Raw genomic sequence first — 27,670 nt, 5'->3', positions numbered from 1 at the left:
ACCAAGCACTCTCAGAAAGATGAACTTGATCACTGTACTAGCCAAGAACACATTATAAGAGAAGACAGCGAAGGAAGTTTCATTTTTAGAAAACCCCAGCGACTTATTCAAGGGGGAAAACCCACGCTGTCAGGTAGGGACTAAAAACCCTGTGTGCCCCCTGCCGAGATATGGAAGGCGAGGAAAGGCGAGGAAAGAAACTTCCAACAACAACCTGACCTGTCAAAATAAGTTAGGAGAAAGTGTTTTTACTTTTTAGGTTTTTTCAGCAACAAACTGGGTGATGTACATGTAACTTTATGATAGCAATCGGGCATCATTTTACATGAAACAAAAAAGAGAATGTTTCCCCTTGTGCATGTTTACAGATAATATACATGTGCTATTTTCAAATATATTGATTGATACTGACAATAACAGGTAGAGTAAATGTAACAAAAGCGACACGTACATGTATCTTTGAGTATTGAAATGGTAGTAAGCCATATTTTAAAAGAAATTGTATGGTAATGTACAGTAGGTTAAACTTTTGAAAAATCCATGGCTAGGATTCTGCAGAGTTACAGAATCGACTAAGCATATATAGTAACAAACATACATTGAATGACACCTGTTGACATCATGTGGCTCTCCAGGAAAATGCCGACTATACAATGAATTCCATTGGCTGTTTTTAAAATTGTGAGAAATCCGAGTGTCAATTATGAAACATGATTAAAATTACCAATTTCATAGAGCTGCTTAAGCACAAAATTTTGCTTTAGCAAAAAAATCCTTGCCTCGTAAAATCAGATTACCGGCCAAGACTCCACTCAATTGTTATGCTAAGTGAACAACAGCTAAATACCAGTCACAATCAATGTATATGGTTATTAATTTTTAATTTTGGTTTTTTACCCATGTATATGGCATAACATTTTGGCCAGTAACATGTGTAAAATTAGCGAGCTGTTTCGTGCTTAAGCAAAATTTTTGCTTAAGCAGCTCTATGAAATTGGCCCCTGATATGAGCCCAATTTCATGGCTCTGCTTACGACATAATTCTACGCTAGTGGCGTTCTTTAAGGTCAGCAATGCCAGCCTATACCAAATGTTTAGTTGGACATGCAACTCTGCTCCTCAATCATCAACCTAGCAAGGTAGGCAGACTTTGAATTGTACATGCTAAACACAGGTTGCTGTTGCTGGATTTTGTTGCATATGAGCATAGTGCCTTTAAAGGCCAGTAGGAGTTTTGAGTTGGCTGTATTTGCCGTGGAGTAACAAAAGAGTGGTTGGTACGCAGTGATACACAAGCTGTTGTCTTACTGTACTGTCTAGTTCTTCTTATATTCTATCCTCTCTACTTTGACATCATCTCCCATGAGTTGATAGACATAGGTAACCACTGTGGATGCTTGAATATCCATCAGGACAAACGAAGGGCTGATACTACTGTGAGAAGAAGAAGAAAAAACAATATACAACACCTTTTTAAAGGGACAGTATCATGTAGTTTACCATTAGTTTTTTGGAACTGTTTGATTGTTTTAAAATCCTTTATTGACCCTATTCACTTGACGCCGTCACCAGAATAATCTTGGATGCCCCATTTTGGTGGTCAATGTCACTGTGCGTTATTCAGTGAAGTGCGCATTTTAAGCGACGCAGCGTTTACACTTAAACCTATTGACCACCAAAATGGTGAGCGTGGCATTGTTGCCGCGTGCGACGTGCGTGCAAGGGGTCAATCCATGTACGTACAAATGTACCATAAAACTAATCTGTACAAACTTCATTTAAAAAGGTGGTCTGAAAATCAGAAGCTACATGTATTATGTCAATGCAGGAAGAATAATCTGTCCTTGGAATAAACAATCTGATAAAATTGTCTGACAGTAACATTTATCAGATTCAAATTTGGGGGGATAAGTGCAATGGTTCTCAAAATGCGTTATTATATCAAAAGTTGATGTAGGCTTGTAACCAGAGTGAAGGGGAAACCCCGCAGTTATCTTTGTGGGACAATCTTGCTCAGCCTGCATGTGAAGAATTAAACACACAGTACATATTGAGCTTGACGCCCATTACTGTACCCTCCAAATCTTACACCCAAGTAAATAGGAATCTTACAAGCATGTAATTGGTAAAGGAGGGAAACAAACAATTTGATCATAAAAATCAGGCATACATGTAATCTTCCTGCAGAAATGGCGTGTCGTGGCTGAGCGGTCAAGAGCACCAAACTCAAGCTCTGGTGTTTTTGGTCAACGGAATGTTGGTTTGAGTCTGCAGCAGAGTTTGGGTTTGAATCCGAGTGAAAAATTGTGTGCCCTTGAGCGAGGCATTTAAAACCAGCAATTGCTTCGAAGAAAGTTGTGATGGTAACATTCTGCTCTACCAGCCAGGCTCCTAGTGGATAATACCCATGCCTATACATCCTTACTGACTGAGAAGAGAGTAACCCTGTTTCAGCCGAAGGAGTAGGTGGTTCCGAGTGGATGATACCCATGCCTACATCCTTACAGACTGAGAAGGGAGTAACCCTGTTTCAGCCCTAGGAGTAGGTGGTTCCGAGTGGATGATACCCATGCCTACATCCTTACAGACTGAGAAGGGAGTAACCCTGTTTCAGCCGTAGGAGTAGGTGGTTCCGAGTGGATGATACCCATGCCTACATCCTTACAGACTGAGAAGGGAGTAACCCTGTTTCAGCCGTAGGAGTAGGTGGTTCCGAGTGGATGATACCCATGCCTACATCCTTACAGACTGAGAAGGGAGTAACCCTGTTTCAGCCCTAGGAGTAGGTGGTTCCGAGTGGATGATACCCATGCCTACATCCTTACAGACTGAGAAGGGAGTAACCCTGTTTCAGCCCTAGGAGTAGGTGGTTCCGAGTGGATGATACCCATGCCTACATCCTTACAGACTGAGAAGGGAGTAACCCTGTTTCAGCCCTAGGAGTAGGTGGCTCCTAGTGGATGATACCCATGCCTACATCCTTACAGACTGAGAAGGGAGTAACCCTGTTTCAGCCCCAGGAGTAGGTGGCTCCTAGTGGATGATACCCATGCCTACATCCTTACAGACTGAGAAGGGAGTAACCCTGTTTCAGCCCTAGGAGTAGGTGGCTCCTAGTGGATGATACCCATGCCTACATCCTTACAGACTGAGAAGGGAGTAACCCTGTTTCAGCCCCAGGAGTAGGTGGCTCCTAGTGGATGATACCCATGCCTACATCCTTACAGACTGAGAAGGGAGTAACCCTGTTTCAGCCCTAGGAGTAGGTGGCTCCTAGTGGATGATACCCATGCCTACATCCTTACAGACTGAGAAGGGAGTAACCCTGTTTCAGCCCCAGGAGTAGGTGGCTCCTAGTGGATGATACCCATGCCTACATCCTTACAGACTGAGAAGGGAGTAACCCTGTTTCAGCCCTAGGAGTAGGTGGCTCCTAGTGGATGATACCCATGCCTACATCCTTACAGACTGAGAAGGGAGTAACCCTGTTTCAGCCCCAAGACAGGAGTAGTACATGTAAGTGTAGCCCTCACCTTGAAGTGGCCGACCTTGTCTTTGTGATGTTAGGCGATTCTCTCGCAAAAGAAATGATACTAATAATTAATGGCGAGGGCTGGGTCTATTGCATAAAACATACCTTTCTAATGCATTAAAAGCCCCCGTTGCTGATCCAGGATTGATGTAGAATTTATTCTCATGTTCAAATGCTTCAAATTTGTGCGTGTGTCCTGAGATAAGGATGTCTACATCTAGTTGCCTCTGTACCATGGCAAGACTCTCTACATCACCCCACGGTATGACCTGATGACCATGGCACAACCCAATACGAAACTGACCAACTGTCACCACCTTCTGCTCTGGATACGACACGTTCTACATATAAAAAAATAGACATGATAGAAGAGTAAAGAGAAACATTATTCATAAATACTTGGAAAGGTTTATCCATTCTGATTGGTCGAGAGGAGATCACATGGCCATGTTTGAACATGCTATTACATACATGTTAAAGTAAGTTGTGTTTTACATACGCCTCAAGGGGTTTCCCTTAACTTTTTTTTCAATTGCCGCCGGGCGAGTCAACCACAGTTCTCGATCGCCCGCAGGTTTTTTCACTAGCCCGCATGTATTTATACACACAATTTTTAAAACGAAAACAAAATATATATATACAAAAAAGACACGAAAATTAAGCCCTTAAAACTGCTTTTTTTGGAGGATTTTATATCTGAAGTTTTACCTTCATGGTTAGGGGGGTCGGTTCATTTGAACATGTTTTGAACTCCGTTTGCAACAAAATTTTCATAATTCAACGATCAGTCAACAACGCACATCGAGAAATAATTCAATGAACTTTGCCCCGCAACGCCCCCTGTCGGCAAACGTTGTCCATGTTATTGGAATTCCTCCAAGGCTGTACATTGTGTACAGTCTGCAGGCATTATGCACCACGTGCGGCAATTATTTACTCCATTCGTGAACGTGTACTTGCATTGAAGTCTAGTCAAGAACATCATGAATATGGAATTATCAACAGCCATCAACGGCCAATCACAGCGTGCAGAGTGTTGGTCAGAATGGACTTTGGACGACTGCATACATGTATGTGTGTGTTGTGTATGTGCTGTGCATACGGCATGGACATACCAGTGGGCGACCGTGTACTGTACTCGGCACCATGTGGTTTGTGCATCGTGTTTTCAATTGATTGTACGTGTTTTCAATTGATTGTACGTGTTTTCAATTGATTGTACGTGTTTTCTGAAACGAACGACAGCAATTCCGGTCCCGATCACGGCAAAATTAAATCTAGCAAGTATCTAGAATTGTCAAACTTATTACTTTAAAAGCTTTAGTAAAAGTTTTCTGTGGGATTTTGCCACTGAACCCTCATTTATATGTGAAAAGGAATAATTATTTGACTAACCCGGCGGGCTAGTGAGAAAGGGTTTTCACTCGCCCGCCGCTATTTTCACTCGCATTTGGCGACCGGGCGCCCGCTAATTTCGAACCCTGGCCTCGTGGGCAAGCCTATGCAGTGCTAACTTAAGCGAAATGCAACAAATACATACCGGTACAGGCCTCAAAATAACACATGACACCCACAGCAATTGCTATGGTGAACTGTGCTTTTGCCGTGGTGCCCTTTGCAAAGTTCCAATACAACATTTTTTTTTACATAGAAGTGCCCCTATACCAGAGACTAAATTGCTGTGCCCCTTCAAGAGGGAAGTTCAAGTCCTGATTATTCATAAATACTCGGGACAGTTTATTCATTCTGATTGGTCGAGAGGAGGATATAAACACGGTCAGAAGTGTTTCAACATACATATGCTTGGTGTGCAAGCTTACGCAGTGCTAACTTACTTGTAATGCTGTGCCATCTACACCCCGGTATTCAATATAATATGTTAGTATGGGGGCGTTTGAACAATTGCTGACATTGCATGCAATTTGACCCTACACAAAGATGAGCCAAAGGGACAAGACATTGAAATGCGACTGGTCGGGTAGTGTATTTCACTAGTCGCCGATGCCAAAGTGTCAATTGTCTACTTTGTACCTCACATTTCAACCCAAGCAGCGGCCCAAAATATTTGGTTTTGAGAATAGCGGCTACTCGTTTCAAAGTTTGTTTGTTTGTTTGTTTGTTTTTTGTATCCAAATATCACAATTGTGACTAATTGAAGCGTGCCTTCAGGTAGTGAATTTCACTAGTCATCCAGGCCTACATCTCACCTCATCAAAATCTCCCCTGACAATATGTACATCACTGGCAAGTGTTTTCAGGTAGTCATAGGACTCTTTAGTACACAGATTGCCTGTACATAATATGTGCTGGATTTTGCCTGGAACAAGGAGCTTCTTAAACTTAGCTGGAAGGCCACTTTTCCGATGTGGAATGTGTAGGTCTCCTAACACAAGCACCAACTGCAAAAAGGACACAGGGATGGAAAAAGGTTATTTACAGTGAATAATTAGCAACAACAAATTACTTTATTATTATTTTTCTAAAAATAATACATTGAAGCAATCCTAAAAAAATAACACAAAACAATGTCACACTATCAAAATGTCACCTCATTTGTTACTATTATGTACACGTGAATCTTCTATTTACTTGTTTGTTTTTTATACATCTTGACAAAAAAATAGACAAAACATGACGTGGATGATGGATGTGAAGCAAGCAGTACTACAATCAAAGAGGGGAATTCCATGACGGACCAACACACTTTATTGTCTTCCAATTTTGTTAAAATTTATCTCTGTGCTTTGCCTGATAAAATTAATATGAGGGCTACCTGATGAGCAATGATCGAATGCACACCAATTTTTAGCCCAACCCCATCTGACCTACCTGATCTGGTCCAACACGTACAATTTCGACAGCTAGTCACCAGATTTGCCCCATTTTTACCACTTTCAAAAATCATGACACAAATTCTGAGGGTACGAACTTAATCCACAATGTCTAATGCAGCCTGCCATAATACTCAAAACACCATTTAGGAAATAAAAATGGACAAAAACTTACCAGATCCAGGAGCGAAATCCCAGGTTCATATTTTGAACCTGTCGCATCGCTTTGCAAACGCATTATTTTGTTGTTGGGCAAAACAATACTGTAAAAGGGATGTTACAATGTAGTTGCGATAATCGTAACCCTCCATCCTCCCGACGGTCGGAGACCTGAGGGTTACGACACAAGACTGATATTATCGGTGTAACTAGCAGTTTTGACCAGTTTTTGCCAGACTCGTGATCAGATTCGTCCTTTTTTTCCACTTTCCAAAATCATGACAGACATTCTAAACACATGGAGTTGATCTTTATTGTATGACAACGTCATCTGGAACCCTTAAAACTACATCATGAAAATATTTGGCAGAAAAAACGACAAAAACTTACCAAAAGACTGACCGAATATATCCATAATCCATAGCGGGACCAACTAGTGATTTTGATGTCGGACTTGCTTGGCAACAACCAATCAGCGTGACCCAACCATCGATGTCGTATGCGTATCGGCCATTCCAGCTTGCAAACTCACCGCACTGTGTGTGTAAGCACCGATCCCCGCACCGAGTGCGCAGCATGCAGGCATGTACATGTACATGTATTGTGTATTGCACACACACACAAAACATCAGGGTGTGTTTGGCCATGTGGGGGTATGGAGCAGCACACGGTACTTACGAGCTGTATAGTTTGTGCACGCACGATGTTCATACAGTACATGTACATGTACATGGGTCATTCCGTGTCAAATCAACCAGTGGTCCCCAGGTGACCCTCTCAGATTTTGATGAAACTTCATCAGAATGATTGGATGTTGCAAAAATGAACACATACAAAAAAGCTAAGTCATATTCCATGTCGTTTTCGAGATATGACCGTTTGAAATTTGGCTAAGGCGGCCATTTTGTGCTCGCGCGAGACGCGAAAAGTGATTTTTGTGATAATTTCCGACTTTGAAAGCTCATAATTTAGTTTTTGTACCAGGTAGAGAGCTCAAATTGAGTATTCCATCTTACTTTTTGCCAAATTTCATGAATCTGCACTCAATTTAAATGTATTTCCTTTAATTTTCTAGTTATGGTCACCCAAAGTAGGCACTTTAATCAGCCGAAAATGTTTTTTGTGATTTTTGGGGTCACCCTGTGCCCACATTAAAATGTGCCAAAAACATATAACATTCAAATTGCCACCACACCATGAAGGAGTTGAGTGCCAAAGCTGAAAATTGGTGTATAAGTAGATATAATATATATGTTTAACTGGTATCAATTTCAAAAAACATTTCAATTGATCGCGGGGTCAACCGGGGTCAAGACGGGCGGGGTCTTTTTGACCTTTTTCTGGCTGGAACCAACTTTGGGCCCATGCTATTTCTAAATTATTGCATTGGTGAGCTTATAATTGCTTATGGGTATAAACATGCACCCATAGATAATACCTAGGGAATATAGGATTTATTTGACCCCTCATGTGGGCACAGGGTGACCCCAAAAATCACAAAAAACATTTTTGGCTGATTAAAGTGCCTGTTTTAGGTGACCATAACTAGAAAATTAAAGGAGATACATCTAAATTGAGTGCAGATTCATGAAATTTGGCAAGAAGTAAGATGGAATACCAAATTTGAGCTCTCTACCTGGTACAATAATTAAATTATGAGCTTTCAAAGTCGGAAATTATCAAAAAAATCACTTTTCGCGTCCCGCGCGAGCACAAAATGGCCGCCTCGACCAAATTTCAATGGGTCATATCTCGCAAACAACATGGAGTATGACTTAGCTCTTTTGTATGTGTTCATTTGAGCCACATTCAATCATTCTGATGAAGTTTCATCAAAATCTGAGGGGGTCACCTGGGAACTTTTCTGAAAACTGGTTGATTTGACACGGAATGACCCACATGTACATGCCTGCATGCTGCGCACTCGGTGCGGGGGATCAGTGCTTACACACACAGGCGGTGAGTTTGCAAGCTGGAATGGCCGATACGCATACGACATCGATGGTTGGGTCACGCTGATTGGTTGTTGCCAAGCAAGTGCGACGTTCAAAGTCACTAGTTGGTCCCGCTATGGATTATGGATATATTCGGTCAGTCTTTTGGTAAGTTTTTGTCGTTTTTTCTGCCAAATATTTTCATGATGTTGCTTTAAGGGTTCCAGATGACGTTGTCATACAATAAAGATCAACTCCATGTGTTTAGAATGTCTGTCATGATTTTGGAAAGTGGAAAAAAAGGACGAATCTGATCACGAGTCTGGCAAAAAATGGTCAAAACTGCTAGTTACACCGATAATATCAGTCTTGTGTCGTAACCCTCCGGTCTCCGACCGTCGGGAGGATGGAGGGTTACGATTATCGCAACTAGTTACAATGTTGCAGTGCTACAGTGCGTGCGCGCCATTATGAGTGAACGGCGTGCAAAGCAAACGGACAGCGCGCACATGCACTGCAACATTGTAACATCGATTCTTCTACAGATGTAAATAAAAAGTCATCCCAGCACGTCTCCAGCTCTACAAATATTCATTTTTCCCACGAACGGTCTTGTGGTGGTGGAATGCCCTCCCCAGTCAGAATCTCGAGCTCCCATCCATCGGGGTGTTTAAATTAAGGGGACGGTTGGAATCTCCTTGTTTGGAGCAAACATCTACAAATCTAGCTACATTTTGTACCTCCCAACTTTTTATAATATGCACCTTGGTGGTTGGTACAATAAATGTACTCCTAGTCCTACTCCTAGAACTATTTCGGTTTCGTCCGGCTATCGTCTCCGATAGCCGGACGAAACCAAAATAGTTCTATCTAGGACTGGAGTACAATAAATGCACCTGCAACCCTTTTTGCACCGCATATATTATATAAGCAGTTATCTTTGTTTGGCGTTTATGTTTACGGAGCAATAAACTAGACCAATCCATGATGTCAAAAGTGATGTGGTCAGCAGTGCAGAAACCACAAAAATCAGATTTTTTTGAGTAAAATAAAAGTTACCAACCTGGCTTTGTTTGGTAAAATTAGGTCACGACCTTGTTAACTTTCATCCCGAATTTTGTATTAAAAAAAAAGAGAATTGCAAGCTCGATCCATGATCCACCATTTTGACCAGATAAAATAACAAAAAACGTAAAAAATTGTAGGCCTACCTACGGTTTTAAAAAAATAAAAATAAATTGGGCATTGTCACTTTGTTGAGAAGCTTTTTATATTTTTTATGATTACAAATACTTAAACTATATTTTAAATGATAAATAAACCAAACTCAAATATCAACATACCATGTTCTCCAATCAGAAAGGATTCGTTTCGAGTGTGTTTTGTAGATAAAGAGAACGGACTTGGGGGAAGTGGGCGAGGATTTTTTATTGTGCAGTGTTGAATGTAATAGACTGATCCTTGTACACATTTCGTATAGAGATCTATGAAGAGAACACTGGGAACTAGTTATGTTGTGTCCAAATGAAACCTCTGTTTTGATTGGCCAGAAAGGCAAGCTCTCTTCATATACGTCCAATCAAAGTTAAGTTTATTCAACCTGCAACTTAGCAAGAAACTCTTGAAAAGATGGCGGCTAATGTCAAAACATAAATCACGTCTGGTTGAACCAAAACATCGAGGAAAATCGACAACGCAAATAATGAAGTGCATGATACCTGGAAGCAACATTAAAGGTATATCTTTGTTATGCAAATTTTGAGAAACATTGTGACAATGTTTGAATATTTTTAAGCATAAACTTGGCTTGACAGTCAAGTTGACTTGTTTATTTACTACTAATTATTAATGTATATATTATTATTAACAACAACTCACGACAACAATTTTTAAATGCACTTTAACAGAACATTCGAACGTGATTCAACTGTTAAATATGTGCACAAGAGTCATATGCATCTAAATCACTTTCAAACTGTTGAAAAAAATTATATTTTTAACTGTAAAAAAAGGTGTTTTTAACCCCGAGTTTAGTAACGAACGGAAATATTCGCCATTTTTTCTTTCGACGTACTTGGACGATTCTATGTTACCGCAGGGGGTGGAGTAATTTCTGACTGAGGGCTGAGTTTTATTTTTTCGTTTTGGTTGTACTTGTAGCCGCTGATTTTTTCTTTCTTGTTAGTAACTAAGCCGCCACTCTGGAATTCAAAGTTAAAATAAAAGGGGAAACTGAAATATAATATTGTTTTAAACTCCATGAAATACATTTTTAAAAAGGTACATAATCATCTTGCATATTGTATCACCCCTGCAGTATAATAGAATCGTCCAAGTGCGTTGAAAGACAAAATGGCGGATATAACTGTTCGTTACTAAATTCGGTGTAAAAAAACACCTTTTTTACAGTTAAAAATACAATTTTTTCAACAGTTTGAAAGTGATTTGGGTGCATATGACTCTTGTTCATATATTTAACGGTTGACTTATGTTCAAATGTTTTGTTAAAGTGTATTTAAAAATTGTTGTCGTGAGTTGTCGTGAGGGGTCGTGAGTTGTCGGTATTTAGTGCGACCCGTTTTTTGGGGGTCATGTTTGTATGTTTACTTTTTATAAAATAAAAAGGCAGTGGACACTTTTGTCATGTAATTGTGTGTATGTATTGCGTGGTAATAATTACTAAAAATAATTGTTTGCATAAAAACTTACTTGGTCCTGGTAACAAGCAATGGAGAGCTGTTGATAGTATAAAACAATGTGAGAAACGGTGGATCTGGAATGGCTCCCTCCGAAGTATTACATAGTTTTTGAGACAGGTAATTTTCCACGAATTTGATTTCGAGACCTCAGCTCAGCTCACCCCATGGAGGAAGACACCTCAGGCTCAGGGGCAGGCTCAGAATTAGATTTTGAGGTCTCGAAATCAAGCATCTGAAAGCACACAAACTTTGTGTGACAAGGGTGTTTTTTCTTTCATTATCATCTCGCAACTTCGTCGACCAATTGATCTCAAGTAAAAAAACAACAAATTTAAAAAAAGAGTAAAAAACAACAACAATTAGCCTGATCATGCTGATACATAGGGCATACCTTTTCAAAACAAACAAACAAGTAAAATAAATGACTATCCTGACTCCACACAATCAGATTATGAATTAAAGTAAACTAAATGTTTTAACAAAAAAGTTGGAGCTTGGTTAGCACACATTAACACAATTATTCAAAAACACTTTATTGCAAGCAAATTATACATGTATATAAAAAAAAAAAAAGTTTAGGGCCTAGGTAAGTTATGAAAATTAAAAAAATCATTTCAATTTAAAAACTAATAATAAAAAAGTAAATAAAGTTTATAACCATCATATCACTTCGCTAAAGCAGAGAATAATATGTATCTTTTTGGTTTCACAGTAGCACAGTCGTCAGTGATGGTGATTAATGTATTTTTCTCTTTTGTCTCTGTTTAGTGTTTGGAAGGAGTATTCACTGTTTATCAAAGATTGGAGAAGATTTATACATTGAGCCGCTAGAAAATGGGGTAAGCGATAAGTGTACCTTGATGTGTGCATATTTATTAATTTGTTAAGACACTTAACCATTGCTTCGTTCTTCAGATGGGACGTAAAGCCGTTGGTCCCATGTGTTGTGTAACGCATGTTAAAGAACCCAGTGCACTTATCGAAAAGAGAAGGGGTTCGCCCCGTAGTTCCTGGCTGTAGCTGCTGAATGCGCCTTAAGCACCTTGTAATACCTTATAAGGTGCTATATAATTGGGTCTCAGAATCACTTCAATGACTTATCTTTCTGAAATTTTGTAGTTACTCAGCGTCTTGAGTACCTTGTATGGTGGATACATGCGCTGTATAAGACTATGATATTATTATTATTATTATTGTCTTTTCTTCACAGCTAGCTCTCAGGACTGCTAACTCATCAAGGTCAGCCTACGCCTGTTTTGTGTTTGCTCCGAGCTTTTTCTTGTCTTACACTACTTGGTCCCAGGCACAAGAAAATGGAACATCATCGGAGCAGGAGGAAGAAGACGGTTTGCGTTGTAGAATCACAATGAAGGTACGTACATGTATACAAACAACTACATTGTATCTGAAACCACTTCTCGATCCTTCCTTAAAGGCACTGAACACGTTTGGTAGTTGTCAAAGACCAGTATTCTCACTTGGTGTATATAATCCCTGAACATTAATATTTAATAACAAGCTTGTGAACAATTTGGACTCAATTGGTCATTGAAGTTGCAAGAAAATGATGAACATAAGACCCACCCTTGTTGTACAAAATAGTGTGCTTTCAGATAGGAATAAAAAGCTTATGGCCAGGTTTTTTATTATTTTGGTGAGAAATGACCTCTTACTAAAAAAATATGTTACTTAGAGGGAGTTGTTTCTCAAGATGTTTTATACTATCAACATATCTCTGTTGCTCGTTACCAAGTAAGGTTTTATGCTAATATATATTTTGCTTCATTACCAAACGTGTACAGTGCCTTTAGTTGTTTTACCCATGGTCTTTTTTACACCCATGTTGTTTCCCCTCCCTCCCCCTCCTCATTCTCAATCTTTCCTTGTTTCTTACTATGTCATGTCACTTTGTTCCCCCTGGTTTCCCTTTTTTTTTTTCAAAGTGACAAAGATGAAATTCCTGGGCTGCACTAGTGTCATAAACCGGGATTCGAACCCACACTCCGATGATCCACCCATCAGAGCTTCAGTTTGTTTGTTTGTTTGTTTAAATGATCTTCCCATCAAGGGAACTCTGCAAACTCCCACAAAGGGGTATAAACACCAAGCTTGCAACAGCCAATCTCTCTCATACAAACATTGGTTTAACGTCTATGATTATGAATTACACAGATCAAGTCCAATGCAGTAGATGGCTGGGTCACGACACAGCACAGAAAGCTGAACACATTATTAAGCAGCTAATAAACAGTTTAAATAATGTATTTTGCATTTCCCTGTTCGCTTTTTTAGAAACTTGTTATATATACTTTATGTAAAATAATTGGTTATTCATATTGTTTATTTGCAGTCTTGCCTGTCTGTCTTTAAGTCTCTGTCAACATTGGAAAAAACTGTGGATAAATGTCAGATGCACCTCGATCTAAAGGAGTGTAGGTTGGTGTTTCTACTGTACTGTAAACATGGTAAGTCATGCACATTGTATATTCAAATTGTAATGGCACATTCAATGACTGTCTCTGCTACCAGCTAGTGTCCCAGAAGTCCCCTATGGTTTTATAAGTGTATGTGTAAGTTAAAACTGTACTGCAGACATACATGTAAAGAGCATTCTTTGATTTGTTTATTTTCAGGCATTGTGAAGACCTATAATCTCACTTATCAAGAGACAGAATCGCTGCAGGCAGTGTATTCCAAGAACCTCTGCCCTAATCACATCATTTCTCATTCCAAGTAAGTTCCCTCCTTTAAAGGATTTGGGTACTCTTTAAAAATGTCCATAGATTTACATTAAACTTACAGGGTTTGAAGATAATGTTAGTGGAAAGCTTCCCTTCAAATATTACTTACTGATGAGGTGCTGTAGTTTTTGAGAAATGAGTAAAAAAGTCATGAAAATACGTTTGTAAATGATTAAAATAATTTTCGTCTCATGAGACAAAAGTTATTTTCATTACATTGTTTGACTCATTTCCCCAAAACTACAGCACCTCGGCACGTAATATTTTCAGGAGAGCTTTCTACTATCATTATCTTCAAACTGTGTAAGTTTAGTGTGAATCTGTGAACATTGTGTTTGTTGTCCTACAAAAGTTACATAGACCCTTTAATCTGAATCAATCATGAAATTATTCAAGTTGAACTTGAAAATCTCATGTTGCAACGTCTGTAAAATGTAAGATTGTTGTTTTCTTCTGTCAAGCTGTTGTGTCTGCAAGAAGTCCAGGCTCTGTGCACTTTGTGTTTTGTGAATGCGAGGCAAGTTTTGTTTGTGAGGGGTTCAAAACAACCTGAAGTTTCTCTCTTCCTTTTCAAGATAAACATCTATCCAACTGCCAGCATGGGCACCATCGTGAAATCAATTGAAAATGTTTAAACACTCAAATGGTTTTCACAAATTTGTTTAAAAACAGATAGCAAAACTAGTGTGCATTTCAATGCACATGTAATGCATCGTACAGATGCACAACCCTAGTGCTTGATCACAAGAGGATGCCATTTATACCAGGGGATGAGGAATTTCAGATTTTTATCTGAACTCCACATTTTTGGGGGTCTGCCTAGAACAAAAACTTTGGTAAATTCCTTCAGAAATCATGCAATTTGATCTGCTTCATTCTCACTGAGGATTCTGTTCCACAAAGCATCCATTCCAAAATGTCTAGGGGTCAATTTCACAAAGAGTTCGGATTAGTCATAACTTGGGGCTAGACCTCGGAGATAAACAAACATCTGAAGGTTGGCCCTAAGCTAGGACGAGTTATTCACTCGCGATAAGACTAGACTAACCTTTATCACTAAACTCTTTTCGGAACTCTTTCCAACTGATTCAAACTGAAGGCTCGTCCTAAGTAAGGAGGAATAACATACTGAAGTAATCCTAACTTTAGTTAAGACTAGTCTTACCTCTTTGTGAAATCGACCCCTGCAGTTACCAACAGGTTAAAATGACATAATTTCAACAAGTCTCCTGTACTTAATTTGGAGCCTAGTTTCAGTCCTTTTTGTCAGTAATATCTTTTACCCTTGTACGTTAGTATTCAAATATAACATGGTTTTAGGGCGACTAGTCAATATTTAGCTCCCCTTGAGGTTTTGGAAGTTGACAAACTAGTTTGTCAACTTCCAATACCGCAGGGAGCTCACATCCAATAGTCACCCGAAAGAAACCATATTATATTTGGTTTAGTACACTTCATACACATTCGGTTGTTTGGAGCAAGGGAAAAAGACTACTGTGAAGTAAAATGATTGCACCATGATAAGTTTGCTCATGTGTTGGATGTCACTAGAGCGATGTTCGTGCGTATGTACAAAACAGTACCATGATCGTAAAGCGCATCATAAAAATAGAATAGCGCCCAGGCTGACCGATCGCACATGGTAAATGTGGGTAAATGCGCATGACAAGTAGAACAGCACCCGGGCTGCCTGGGTGATATTATACTTGTCATGTGCATTTACCATGTGCATGGATACTCGCTTGCGCGCTCAGTAAATAGAAAAATAGCACCTGGCACGTGATGATGAATGGACCAGTAAGAACTCGACTCTCGGTCATGAATATAGGTATAGTAGTAGTAAATACTTGCAGTAAGTAACTTTGGGATGACTTGATGTGCATGTCTGTTTTATAGGACATTGGCCGATGTTGTTAGTGGTTTCCAAACGGCACAAGAGGAGATATCACTGACAGTCAACCCTCAACAGGTCACTTTCAAGAATTATGTTGAAGATGAACCAGGTATGTTACAGGGCTTGAATTAACAGGGAAATTAAAGGCAGTGGACACTATTGGTAATTAATCAAAATAATTATTGGCATAAAAAACTAATTTGGTAACGAGTAATGGGGAGCTGTTGATAGTATAAAACAATGTGAGAAATGGCTCCCTCTGAAGTAACATACGAGAAAGAAGTAATTTTCCATGAATTTGATTTCGTGACCACAAATTTAGAATTTGAGGTTACGAAATCAAGCATCTGAAAGCACACAACTTCGTGTGACAAGGGTGTTTTTCTCTTATTAATATCTCGCCACTTCGACGACCGATTGAGCTCAAATTTTCACAGGTTTGCAATTTTGTGTATATGTTGAGATACACCAAGTGAGAAGAATGGTCTTTGACAATTACCAATAGTGTCCACTGTCTTTAATCCACAAGACCAAAGGGCTTTTAGGTTACACTATTTACTCGAGCGTACGACATGATCTTAGTCTGCTTTCATTTCAATACAATTTTGTGCCCACCCACGATATTGTTTTCAGCAAAACTGTTGAGCTTCTGGAGTAATCGTTTTCTTTTGAAAATACCATTGCCATAACAAAACCCTGACTTGACAGAAGAGAGATAACGATGTTGTATTGTGAGAAAACTTAAGTAGGCACTCTCTGTGAGTTGCAGAACCTCGGATGTGAGCCACAGCAGATTATCTGTCCAGGGGGGGGATTGCACCAAGCGGTCTTAAACTGGTCTATGCACTATAGCAGGCTAACTTGAGATGCGCTTAGACAGTCTTTAATTATAGACCGATTGCAATAGCGCGGTCTATAATTATCATTATAGCCGGTCTTAAATCATAAGCCCGCTCAGAGCTGGCTATAAGCGGTCTTTGTTTTATTTTTTTAAATTATGGCATACATTTGTAAGGCCTAGTTAGCTGTTCCGACCTACCGTCGGAACAGGTATTGTTTCTGTCAAGATTTTTATTTTTTTTCTTATTCTTTGTTTCCGCCTAAAACCCATAGCAATTGCACACGTTTTTTTCTTTAAACCTAATCTCCTAAACCATAACTTCAAAAGAGTGAAATCATATACCAAATTGAAGCTTAGAACATAAGCTTTACTCTAAATGTAAACAAAATTAAAAATCTTAATTAATTAGTCATGTAATCTTCATTTGAATATAACTGGAAGCAGTCGCTTCCATGTTATTGTTAAATATTCTCTTTGGTAAATGCCATACAATATGTACCTATCATGAGTTGTGACTTCTTGAGATGAGTCTACGCGTTTGAACATAACTGGATGCAGTCACTTCCATGTTATTGTTAAACATTCTCTATGGTAAATGCAATTCAGTATGTACCTATCATGAGTTGTGACTTCTTGAGAGGAGTCTACTCAAGTCTCTTTTTCTTGTTTTTCTACATACGTTCTGGACCACAGCACAGTCTCTGTTTCTTCGTTTCCTAACCGAGTTCGGGACCAATATGCTTTGTACACGAAGGTTTAGGGTTTTCGTTTAACGAACGTGCGCATATAAATAGGGGTTTTTGACGACGACGACATACCATGGTGTCCACAGAAATACACTAAACTTAAACAGTTTGAAGATAATGACAGTTGAAAGCTTCCCTTAAAATATTACTTGCTGTGGTGTTGTAGTTTTTGAGAAATGAGTGAAAAAATGTCAAATTTAGACTCCAAGGTGGCGTCGTCCAGGGACGAACGTGCGTAATTGAATAGGGGTATTTGACGACGACGATCAAAAACCCCCTAAAGGCATCTAATACTACATTTCAACCCTACTTAATAGTTATAGGCGTTATTAGCAGTTCATATTTAGTGACAATGTTCGCAAAATCATGAAACAAGAATTATTTCGCCAGATCATAATCCCCTCTGTTGATATACATACATGTAAACCCTCGGCTTGTGCATTGGCCCTTATAGCCTAGTGGTCATCAGTCGCGCTTACTTCGCTGATACTTGCGAGTTCGAATCTCCGTACGATAATAACATTTTTTTTTATCCCCCAAAACTAAAACAATATTTCTTTTTGTAATATTTAAGTTAGATTCTTATCTTTATATCGATAGTGTTGCCTTTTCTTTTTCTCAATTGTTAGCCCAACATAACATGTGTGCATGCATGACACGATGATGTTTGAAAAACACAGTAAGCGGAAAATGGTGATCATAAGCGCAGAGTTTGGTGGTTAAGAGTTCTGTGAAATCAAATCGTACTAGATCAAACATCAAAACCACCGACCCCCAAAAATGTTAAAAATCGTAATTAATTAACCACGTGACCCATATTTGCATATTTAATTGGGAAGTCTTTGTAGCACCATATCTCAAGAAGTACACTGCCGTTTTTTAGACTGTTTGTAGTTAAAGACTCCTTGGGGATTGGAGATTAATTTTGAAAAACCGTGACCTCAAGTTGACCTCTACTTCCGGGTCAACCCAAAGTGTGGCAATATCGATTTTCAAACTGTTTTCAGTTAGAGACTCCTTGGGCATTGGAGATTAGCCTTCGGTTACCATGACCCCATGTCGACCTCTACTTCCGGGTCAACCGGAAGTGGCACCATAACTCATTCAGCATTTTCCTCTATTTTTCAATGGTAGACTCCTTGGTCATTTTAGCTCATAATCCAAGCAAAAGAACACGGAACAGCTTTGTGTTTGTTCACAAACACCTAATGTCTAGTTGTAGATGATTTGATGAAAAGAGCTCTACGATGATACCGTATATTTTTAGCAAGCAATGGAGAGTTGTTGATAGTATAAAACATTGTGATAAACTGCTCCCTCTGAATTTGAGAAAGAAGGAATTTTCCACGACATTGATTTCGATACCTCAGAATTAGATTTTGAGGTCCTGAAGTCAAGTTTCTGAAAGCACACAACTTTGTGCAACAAGTGTGTTTTTTTCTTCCATTATTATCTCACAACTTCGATAACCAATTGAGTTAAAACTTTCACAGGTTTGTTATTTTATGCATATGTTGAGATACACCAATTGCGAAGACTGGTCTTTGACAATTACGAATAGTGTCCAGTGTCTTCAAGTTGCTGATTACTAGATTATTTGTTTTTGTTTGAATTGTTCTTAGATCCCAATAAGGTTGTGCATTCTGAGATGTTTCTCAGCCCCAGTGAGTTTGAAGACTATACCATTGGTGTGGATGCTGAAATCACCTTCTGCCTGAAAGAACTCAGAGTAAGAGACCATCATATCATAATCACTCAAAACTATCATGGCTCAAAACTTCATGGGTCTGCTTAACCCTTTCATTATGAAATTGTTTTGTCATAAACAAACGCAGGGCCCGATTTCATAGAGTTGCTAAGCACACAAACTTGCTTAGCATGAAATTTCTTCCTTGATAAAAACAGGATTACCAACCAAACTTTCGTTTGTTGCATATTGCTTGTGACTGGTATTCAGCTGGTTGGTAATCCTATTTTTATCAAGGAAGATATTTCATGCTAAGCAAATTTTGCCCTGGTGACTGCATTGTTTGACCACTGGAGCCTGAAGCACACATTCATACACACAGAAAGCTTTCCTTTAAACAGTTAACATTTAAAGGCACTGTACACGTTTAGTTATCGCCAAAGACAAGTGTTCCCACTTGGTGTATCCCATCCATGCCACCATAAGCATAAATAACAAGCCTGTGAAAATTTGGGCTCAACTGGTCATAGAAAATGCGAGAAAATTATGAAAGAAAAAAACACCCTTGTTGTATGATTTTTGTGTGCTTTCAGATAAGAATAAGACTTCTAGCTAGAAGTCTTTTATTATTTTAGTGAGAAATGACCTCTTTCTCAAAAACTACGTTACTTCAGAGGAAGTTGTTTCCTACAATGTTTTATACTATCAAAAGCTCTCCAATGATCGTTAACAAGTCAGTTTTTAAGTTAACATTTGTTTGGAGTAATTACCAAACGTGTACCTTCCCTTTAAAGGCAATTTTTTTAAGAAATTGTTTTACAGCTGAATAAGTAACTAAAAAGTTCTTATGGAATTCCCTCTCATATAAAACAAACATCTTTGAGATCGGCCGAAAGAATCGCAGAGAAAGATACATTGATGACAATAGTATGTTTGAAATCTGGGCTACTAAAACTTCCTGGGGCATGTATCAAAAGTGCACCAGCCTGAGGATGACTGGAGCAAGCAAGTCAAAATGTTGAGACCAATTCAAGAACTGACTCCGTGGTAGTACAGTTAATTACGATCCTTAAAGCTAAAGTACATTGTAGTAGTCACAACTAATTTTTTATACATATGTACCTTCCGCCCGGGTAGTAGTTAAAAAGCAGGACAGTTCTTTTCAGAACTGAGAAGCCTCCCGATCATCCGATAAATCTACTCCGTGGTAGTAGGATAAAGGACAGTTCTCTAAGAACAAACTCTACCTGGCAAGTAGATACACACATGGTGTTACCGCAAACTAAATATATATTGATATCTCACCACACAATGCCTCAAATCCTATATTGACTAGCCTGGTTGGCTTCTTAAAAAGAAAGCTTCAGTGCAAGGCCTGTTTGTATAGCTCAGCATAATTTGATATCCGTTTCTTTGTTTGTTCTCATTTAGGCTATCTTGACTTTTGCCGATGCTGCAGGGTTGCCAGTTTCTCTCCACTTTGAGTCAACTGGAAAGTAAGTTTAACAAATGAAATATCTGGAGCACGTTGTGTTTCTTATTTTGATTGTTGATCATTCAATGACAATCATCGGTTAGGTCTCTGTGAATCAAAACTCAGTCAAGCAAAGATGATTAGGTATTCATTCAGACACACAAAATGTCAAGTTAGGAAATTTATTTGGCCTTTGATGCAAGTCATTGTTGGTTTGTGATTGCTCTATACATTCAAGAGAGGATAAACCTTTGGTAAATACTCCAAAACTTAATGACCACGAAAATTTACTTGGTCGAGAGCTCTGGAGAGCTTTTGTTATTATAAAACATTGTTGGAAACAACCCCCTGTGTAGTTTTAAAGAAAAAGTTTCAACCAAGTCTCCGGCAACAAGGGTGTTTTTTCCTTTCATTATTTTCTGGCAAATCAGATGACCAATTGGGCCCCAAATGTTCTCTAATTTGTTGTTTTGTGCATTTGTTGCAATACACCAAGTAAAGATACTGGTTTTTGAGTTACCAAAAGTATGCCCTGCCTTCAAGGAGTGGACCTAGTAGATAGATAAGCTTTTGATTAACCAAAGTTGACTTTATATAAAAAAAGAGAGAAGAACATTCATACATTATACATACAGTTTTGAAGGCCACCTACAATCTTTCAAGCTGGAAACTTTTATTCCATTTTTTAGGCCTGTTGTTTTTGCAATGGAGCTGGAGCAGACACTAGAAGCAACCTTTGTCTTAGCAACATTAGCTGATCTTCCATCTAGTCAAGGTTTATCTCAGAAGAAGAGTCTTCATCAAGCTAGTCAAAGGTCAGTTTACACCAACCTCCTTCTCAGTGGTGTACGATCTTGCTGCAACATTTTTCTTTCTTTCTCAGAATGCCTTGCTAGAACCCCTCAAATTTGAAATATTATGAGTTATCCCACAAGCGCGAGTGGGATGTGGAAAAATATAGTGCTTCTGCGTCCCATATCCAACTCAGCTGAAAAGCGCTTCTGCATACCATATCCAACGAGGCAGAAGGCCGAGTTGGATATGGGACGCAGACGCACTATACATGTAATTTTCCGTATTCCACAAGCGCGCGTTTTATAACGAATTTATCTCCCAGTTTCACGTGCAACGCACAAAGTTAAGAATGTAGTTTTTGCACTGTCCGTATGAGGAATGGACGCATTGACACTCACAATATACAGAGTGCAATTTGAAAACTGGGAGTAGGTTATAGCTTTTTATACCACCCTCCAGTTCGAGCATCTTATTGTTGGATTTGCATGTACTGGAAGATATTGTAGCGGCGGTGCCGATCGTGTCTGCTCGCCGGAGAGGGCGCTCTCTGGCTTAGGTTTTCTGTTTCGTGTAATTTCATGACTTGTTGTGTGTAAATAAACCTCCAAAGAAACGGACAGAAAAGGCAGGTAATTGTACCTCAATTGTGTCATTCAACTGTGTATAACGCAACCCACGGTCAATCATCACATTAAAGGAACACATTGCCTTGGATTGGTCAAGTTGGTCCATGAAAAGCATTTGAAACCGTTTGTTATGAAATCGATATGGTTAGAAAGATATTATAAAAGTAGAATATAATGATCCACACAAATTTGCCAAAACAAATTTGTGGTTTTTCCCAAAACACAGTCGACTGTTTTATGGAGTCAAAACTTGACTCCATAAATTGGCGTGTTCTGTTAGTTCATAAAGAAAACTATGCAATTTCAAGGCATGTTTTGGTGGATCGTTATATTCTACTTTTACAACAACTTTCTAACCATGCATTTTATAACAAACACTTTTCATGGACTAACTTGATTGATCCAAAGCAGTTTGTCCCTTTAGACCCTTTTCTCACCAAAGACAACTTCAGTCCATTGCATTTATACCCACTCTTCTTTACCATTTGTGACTAGTGGACCAAGTCCATTTGTTTAGAGTAAGTAAGTTTGATTTCTATGTATGAATTGTACAGGGTACTTGAGAAGCAAGCTGGGTCAGTCAGTTCTACATTAAGTAGAAGGCATACAGGCGACGGTGACAAATCACACAGGTAATTACAGCAATAAATAATAATAATAGTATAGAAGTCTTATACAGCACGCGTATCTACCAACAAGGTACTCAAGGCTTTGATGTATACATTTATACAGAAAGATAGGTTATTGAAAGTTATGAACTCTTGGAAATGGAATTTCTTTTTTTTCACAGAACTTGGTTAAGTACTGAGTATACACTTGCTAACATACATCAGTGTATTTTGGATATGATATAATTTTTTTAGAAGAGTAATTGTTGACTTAAATGTTATCACGACACAATGAATTAGTCGTCAAAGGTTACACTGAGTGGATCATAGGCAAATCACAGAAGCTCCTGCATTGGACTCTTGTAATACCTTCAAGTTTTTATAGTGTGTGCGTTTTGCGGTCGCAGAGGAGATCTTACTCTTATATTCAATTTGTCTCCTTTTTTTTTATTGGGTGTGGAGTTGATTTACTCTGGGTCCGCCTGACGCTTATTTTACGACTTTATTGTATATAATATGAATGTTTGTATTTCAATTTTTTACTCATTTTTTGCTTATTTTTAAACTGTTGTGTATTTTTAAACCATATTGTTATTACCATGATTACTGCTCATGTTTTTATCCTTCATGTTAATATTTTTTGCCTGTACAGCGCTTTGAAACGGTGTTAAAGCGCTTTATAAATACATTGAAGTTAAGTTAAGTTGAGTTAAAGTATAAGTTATCTGATGTTGGCAATTGGAGCATTTTGTAACTTTATTTATTTATTACACATACATGAACATGTACTATAGCACAATTAGGGCCATTAACAGGATGAATAGAAAACCAGTAGAAATACCAAGTTTAAAGGATTTGGGTACTTTTTGTAACACAAAACACAAGGTCCACACATTAAACTTATACCTTTTGAAGATATTGATAGTAGAAAACTTACTTAAAATATTACTTGCTGAGGTGCTGTAGTTTTGGATAAATGAGTAAATCAATGTCATGAGAATACGTTTTTACATGCAAAAATGATTTTTGTCTTATGATCACTGAGACGAAAATTATTTTCATGACATTGTTTTACTCATTTCTCAAAAACTACAGCATCTCGGTAACTAATATTTTCAGGGAAGCTTTCTACTATCATAATCTTCAAACTGTGTAAGTTTAATGTAAATCTGTGGACATTGTGTTTTTTGTCCTACATGTACAAAAAGTACTTAAGATGTGGAAGGAAAACCCCCAGACTAAAAACTTAATCTACATGCAAGGCTCTGGTCTGAGGTGGGATTTGAACCCGGTTCCATAGAGGTAGAAGTCAGGGGAAGGAACCACTCACTGAGCTAACCTGTTGCCTAATTTTATTCACAGGAAAGCCAGGAGTACAGCTATCAACCAAACAAGTGAAGTTGAATTCCCTAATGACTTGAATATGCAGAAGAACAACCATTGGAACAAGCCATCCAGTAAGATACATACAATAGACCTTAAAATTAATGCTATTATATATCTTTGCGCTACTCGCTACCAAAACATAGGGTTGGAGCTGCTGGGCAGTCTCGGTGGTGTAGGTGGTGAGACACTGCTTCAGAGTTGCAAGGGTCATTGACAGGACTCGGGTCAGTACTGAGTTGCAAGGGTCATTGACAGGACTCGGGTCAGTACTGAGTATACAGTGAACACACATCAGTGTATGGGTAAACAATAAAAAAATTTAAAAAAGAAGTTACATACCATTTGCATCCGTGCAGTCGCATTGCAAACCGTGGTCCATTCGTTACACTGCAGGGCTTAAACCCAACTGCCCACAAGGTTGGGTCGAATGCTACCAAACTAACCGCTTGTTTCACAATGACGAGAATAAGTATTGTCACCTACATGTACATGTAGTTACTGAATTTTTTTTTTTTTTATAATTTTGAAATTCGTTATCATAGACATTTAACCAATATTTGTATGAGAAAAGCTGGCTGTTTACAGCTTGGCACTTATATCCCCTTGTGGGAGCTGCCAAGTTTTCTTAGAAAATCATCTAAACAAACAAGCAAACGACGAACAAACCCTTGATAGTGTACTACAATGTAAACCTAATCCCTATCAAGAACCCCAACAATAAATACAATAATAAGTAATTAAAAAAATTAAATAAATAAGTGAACAAACAAATAACTAAACAACTGATTAAAGATAGAGTGAAATAAACATTGTTTGCTTGCACCATATCAATGGTACAAGTAATTGGTAATAATAGTTACTTAACGATTTGATGCAATAACTTTACCAACTGAAGTTTAACCGTAGTTTCCGATACGGTTGATGAGTTGATTTATGGCGTTTCATGGCTTAACGGATAAGAACACCGGCCTCAAGCTTTGGTGTTTCTGATCAGCAGAGTGTGGGTTGTTGGAGTACTGGTTGGGACGTACGTGTAAAGCCGTTGGCTCTGAGTGATGTGAAAGAACCCAGTGCAGGTATCAAAAAGAGAAGGGGTGCACCCTGGTGTTTCTGGTCTGCTTGGCTGCATGTTGCGCCACAGCATATGACAACCATTCCATTGTGCTATCTAAACGAGTTGGTCTCATACTTCAATGTAGCTCCACAATACCTTGCAGGAAATGCTGAATGTTGAAGCGCCACGAGTGTCACTGAGGGATGGATACATGTATGAGCGCTATAACTAAGCTTGGGCGATATCGATTTATTTTATTCACGATATATCGGCGACAATATATCGCGATATTCGATATAATCACGATTAATTAAATTTGACATCATCAGTCTTCAAACTCCCAGTGAAAGTTGTAGAAGAGACAGTCATAGCATAAGAGAAGTGTTCTAATGACATATTCTTCTGGTTTTACTCCAAATCTATGAGGTGCATGGTGTCTCAGCTAGAATCTACATTCCGATATTGCGATATTTAATCTATCGCGATATTTTGATAAAAACCAGATCGATCCGATATCGAAATTGTTTCCAAGTTAGTATCGCGATATTCGATAATATCGTGATATCGCCCAAGCTTAGCTATAACAAGCCACTATTATTTGAATATTTATTATTATTATTTATTATTACTTTTAGCCAATACGAATAATGAGTTGATTTTTTGTGTGCACAGCATCCACTGAGCGGCTACCAGATAGACAATCCCACAGTAACGTTCCAGTCAGGGGTTCCAGCAGCCCAGTCCTTCCTGTACACTCATTGCCAAAACCATCCAACAGACCAAGCCTATTCCCAGAACTCAATCAAAACCAAGTACATGTACAACATCAGGAAAGAACTCATGCAAAACAACCTGATAGGACCCAGCTTGTCAATGTAGAGGAGAGTAAGAAGCCATGTAACAGTGATCAGCATGAAGCAAACAGCAGTCATCTTGGTGACTCGGTTCATATGAGTGACAATGAAGATGATGACATTGTGCCTACAACACCACCAAGCAAAAAGGTAAACTTTCCTAAGCTGGTATTCCATCTTTGCCACTGTTAACACAAAGTAAGGATTGTGTAAACAAATTAAAAAAACCAGTACAGTTCATCATGTGGGTGGTGGGGGCATTTGCTGTGGTATTTCATGTGTGGTTTGACCCCAAAATGCATCATACAGTACCTCATCCCTGGTGTTCAAAACTGTAGGTGATGGTAAAACCTTGGAACAGCAGCTTTTAAAATCAGTTGCCAATTATGTGTTAGGTTAATCAATATTTTATTCAGTAAGAGTCCAGTTGACTGAGAAAGGACTGTCTGGAAAATTCAAGTTTTTGTAGGATTTGTGTAACCACCAAAAACACGTAAAATTTGACTTTTTATAAACAGTCATACCTTAAAAACTACATCCCCCCTATAGTCCGCCCTCGTTTGGTTGTTTAGAGCGGTTGTTGAGCTTTCGTTTGGTGTGATGTTCAACAGGGGGTGCTATTGAAAGTGTTTGAGATAAACACGGTTGAACATGTTCATTTTTTGCTTTAAACAAAAATTGATCTCTGCACCAAAGGGTTGACTAACAACTAAAGCTATGAATACATTGGAAGAGACAGAAAGCAACCAAGCTGCTGATGATGTTCAGGGATGCATTCTTTTTTATCATAGAAATGTATCAAAGAAATCAATGAAAAGCTTATAATCCTTAGTTCATGATGAAATAATGGGCTGTATGCACATTGGGTGGTCAATTATTTTCTCTCTTTTTTAAGTTCTCGCTAGCTGTTCTCGCTAGCTAAGTTAAATCTAGCTGTAGCCATAACTTTATCCCCCACTTGTCAAAGTAGCTGTAGCCATCACTTCAGACACGGTCTAAGCTTTTAATTTGTAGACGTCTTGTTGTTTGATACAAAGATGTAGCTTTGCTGTTTATATGTTTTTTATTTATTTCAGTTCAAGTCAATGTTCTTTGGTCCATCACAACAGAAGAGTCAGTCCTCCCAGCCTACTCAAGCAGCCCCTGCTGCTGTGGTCTTATGTGAAGACACAGATGATGATGACTCAGATTAAAGGACTGTCAGGGTTAGTTCTAGCCTCGGCCCAATTTCATACTTGGTAACGAGCAATGTATCAAACTTACTTACTTACTTGGTAACGAGCAATGGAGAGCTGTTGATAGTATAATCGATGTGAGAAACGTTTCCCTCTGACGTAACACAGTTTTTGAGAAAAAAGTAATTTCTCATTCAAATAATAAAAGACTTCAGCTGAAGTCTTTTATTATGACTTATAAAAGACTTCAGCTGAAGTCTTTTGTTATGCATCTAGAAGCACACCAAGTAAAGCCCAAATTTTCACAGGTTTGTTATTTTATGCAGAAATATGTTGGGTTAACCAAGTGTGAATACTGGTCCTTGACAATTACCGAAGGTGTGCAGTGCCTAAAAGCAGAAATATTGCTTAGTAATTTGCTGCTAATCGAACATGAGCAGGATACCAGTCACAAATTATACATGTGACATAGTATTTCGGCTAGTAATCACCTGGGACCAATTTAATTGAACACAAAAAAAGTACGCTCACTTAGTCTGGTGAGCGTAATGTTGTTGCAAGTTTGGTGAGCGTAATTTTGTTGCAAGTTTGCGTAATTTTGTTGTGCTGATTGAAATTGGGCCAAGGTGTGTAT

The 27,670-nt window shown here is 38.6% G+C and overlaps 2 protein-coding genes across 3 annotated transcripts; one reads left to right on the top strand and one right to left on the bottom strand.

Annotated features, from left to right (window-relative positions):
* Nucleotides 1-962: 962 nt before the first annotated feature.
* On the bottom strand, nt 963-9,893 carry LOC117290445 (vacuolar protein sorting-associated protein 29). 2 transcript variants are annotated; one of them, XM_033771861.1, is made up of 4 exons: nt 9,800-9,893; nt 5,740-5,931; nt 3,638-3,873; nt 963-1,434 (listed from the first exon to the last, which is right to left on the bottom strand). In XM_033771861.1, exons 1-4 carry the CDS (start codon nt 9,800-9,802, stop codon nt 1,317-1,319), a joined length of 549 nt encoding a protein of 182 aa, XP_033627752.1. In that variant the 5' UTR covers nt 9,803-9,893; the 3' UTR covers nt 963-1,316. The 2 variants fall into 2 exon arrangements, with proteins under 2 accessions (XP_033627752.1, XP_033627753.1); XM_033771862.1 differs by having other exon boundaries at nt 963-1,431.
* A 197-nt stretch (nt 9,894-10,090) lies between these two features.
* LOC117289956 (cell cycle checkpoint control protein RAD9A-like) lies at nt 10,091-27,271 on the top strand. Its single transcript, XM_033771166.1, has 13 exons — nt 10,091-10,192; nt 11,924-11,994; nt 12,366-12,527; nt 13,506-13,620; nt 13,789-13,888; nt 15,793-15,899; nt 19,000-19,106; nt 20,496-20,560; nt 21,228-21,353; nt 22,514-22,591; nt 23,930-24,024; nt 25,680-26,011; nt 26,938-27,271. The coding sequence occupies exons 1-13, from the start codon at nt 10,096-10,098 to the stop codon at nt 27,052-27,054; spliced, it is 1,572 nt and encodes a 523-aa protein (XP_033627057.1). The 5' UTR covers nt 10,091-10,095; the 3' UTR covers nt 27,055-27,271.
* The last annotated feature ends 399 nt before the right edge of the window (nt 27,272-27,670 follow it).

This window comes from Asterias rubens, chromosome 5, assembly GCF_902459465.1.
Source record: "Asterias rubens chromosome 5, eAstRub1.3, whole genome shotgun sequence".
NCBI classification, from domain to species: Eukaryota; Metazoa; Echinodermata; class Asteroidea; order Forcipulatida; family Asteriidae; genus Asterias; species Asterias rubens.
This window is presented reverse-complemented; position numbering and strand designations above follow the sequence as displayed.

Coding starts and splice junctions, on each gene's coding strand:
- LOC117290445 (XM_033771861.1), bottom strand. Junction 3,874..5,739: donor TCAGGGGAGATTTTGATGAG/GTGAGATGTAGG, acceptor TTTTATATGTAG/AACGTGTCGTATCCAGAGCA. Junction 1,435..3,637: donor GCTTTTAATGCATTAGAAAG/GTATGTTTTATG, acceptor TTCTTCTCACAG/TAGTATCAGCCCTTCGTTTG.
- LOC117289956 (XM_033771166.1), top strand. CDS start 10,096: ATGTCAAAACATAAATCACGTCTGGTTGAACCAAAACATCGAGGAAAA. Junction 10,193..11,923: donor ACCTGGAAGCAACATTAAAG/GTATATCTTTGT, acceptor GTCTCTGTTTAG/TGTTTGGAAGGAGTATTCAC. Junction 20,561..21,227: donor CACTTTGAGTCAACTGGAAA/GTAAGTTTAACA, acceptor TCCATTTTTTAG/GCCTGTTGTTTTTGCAATGG.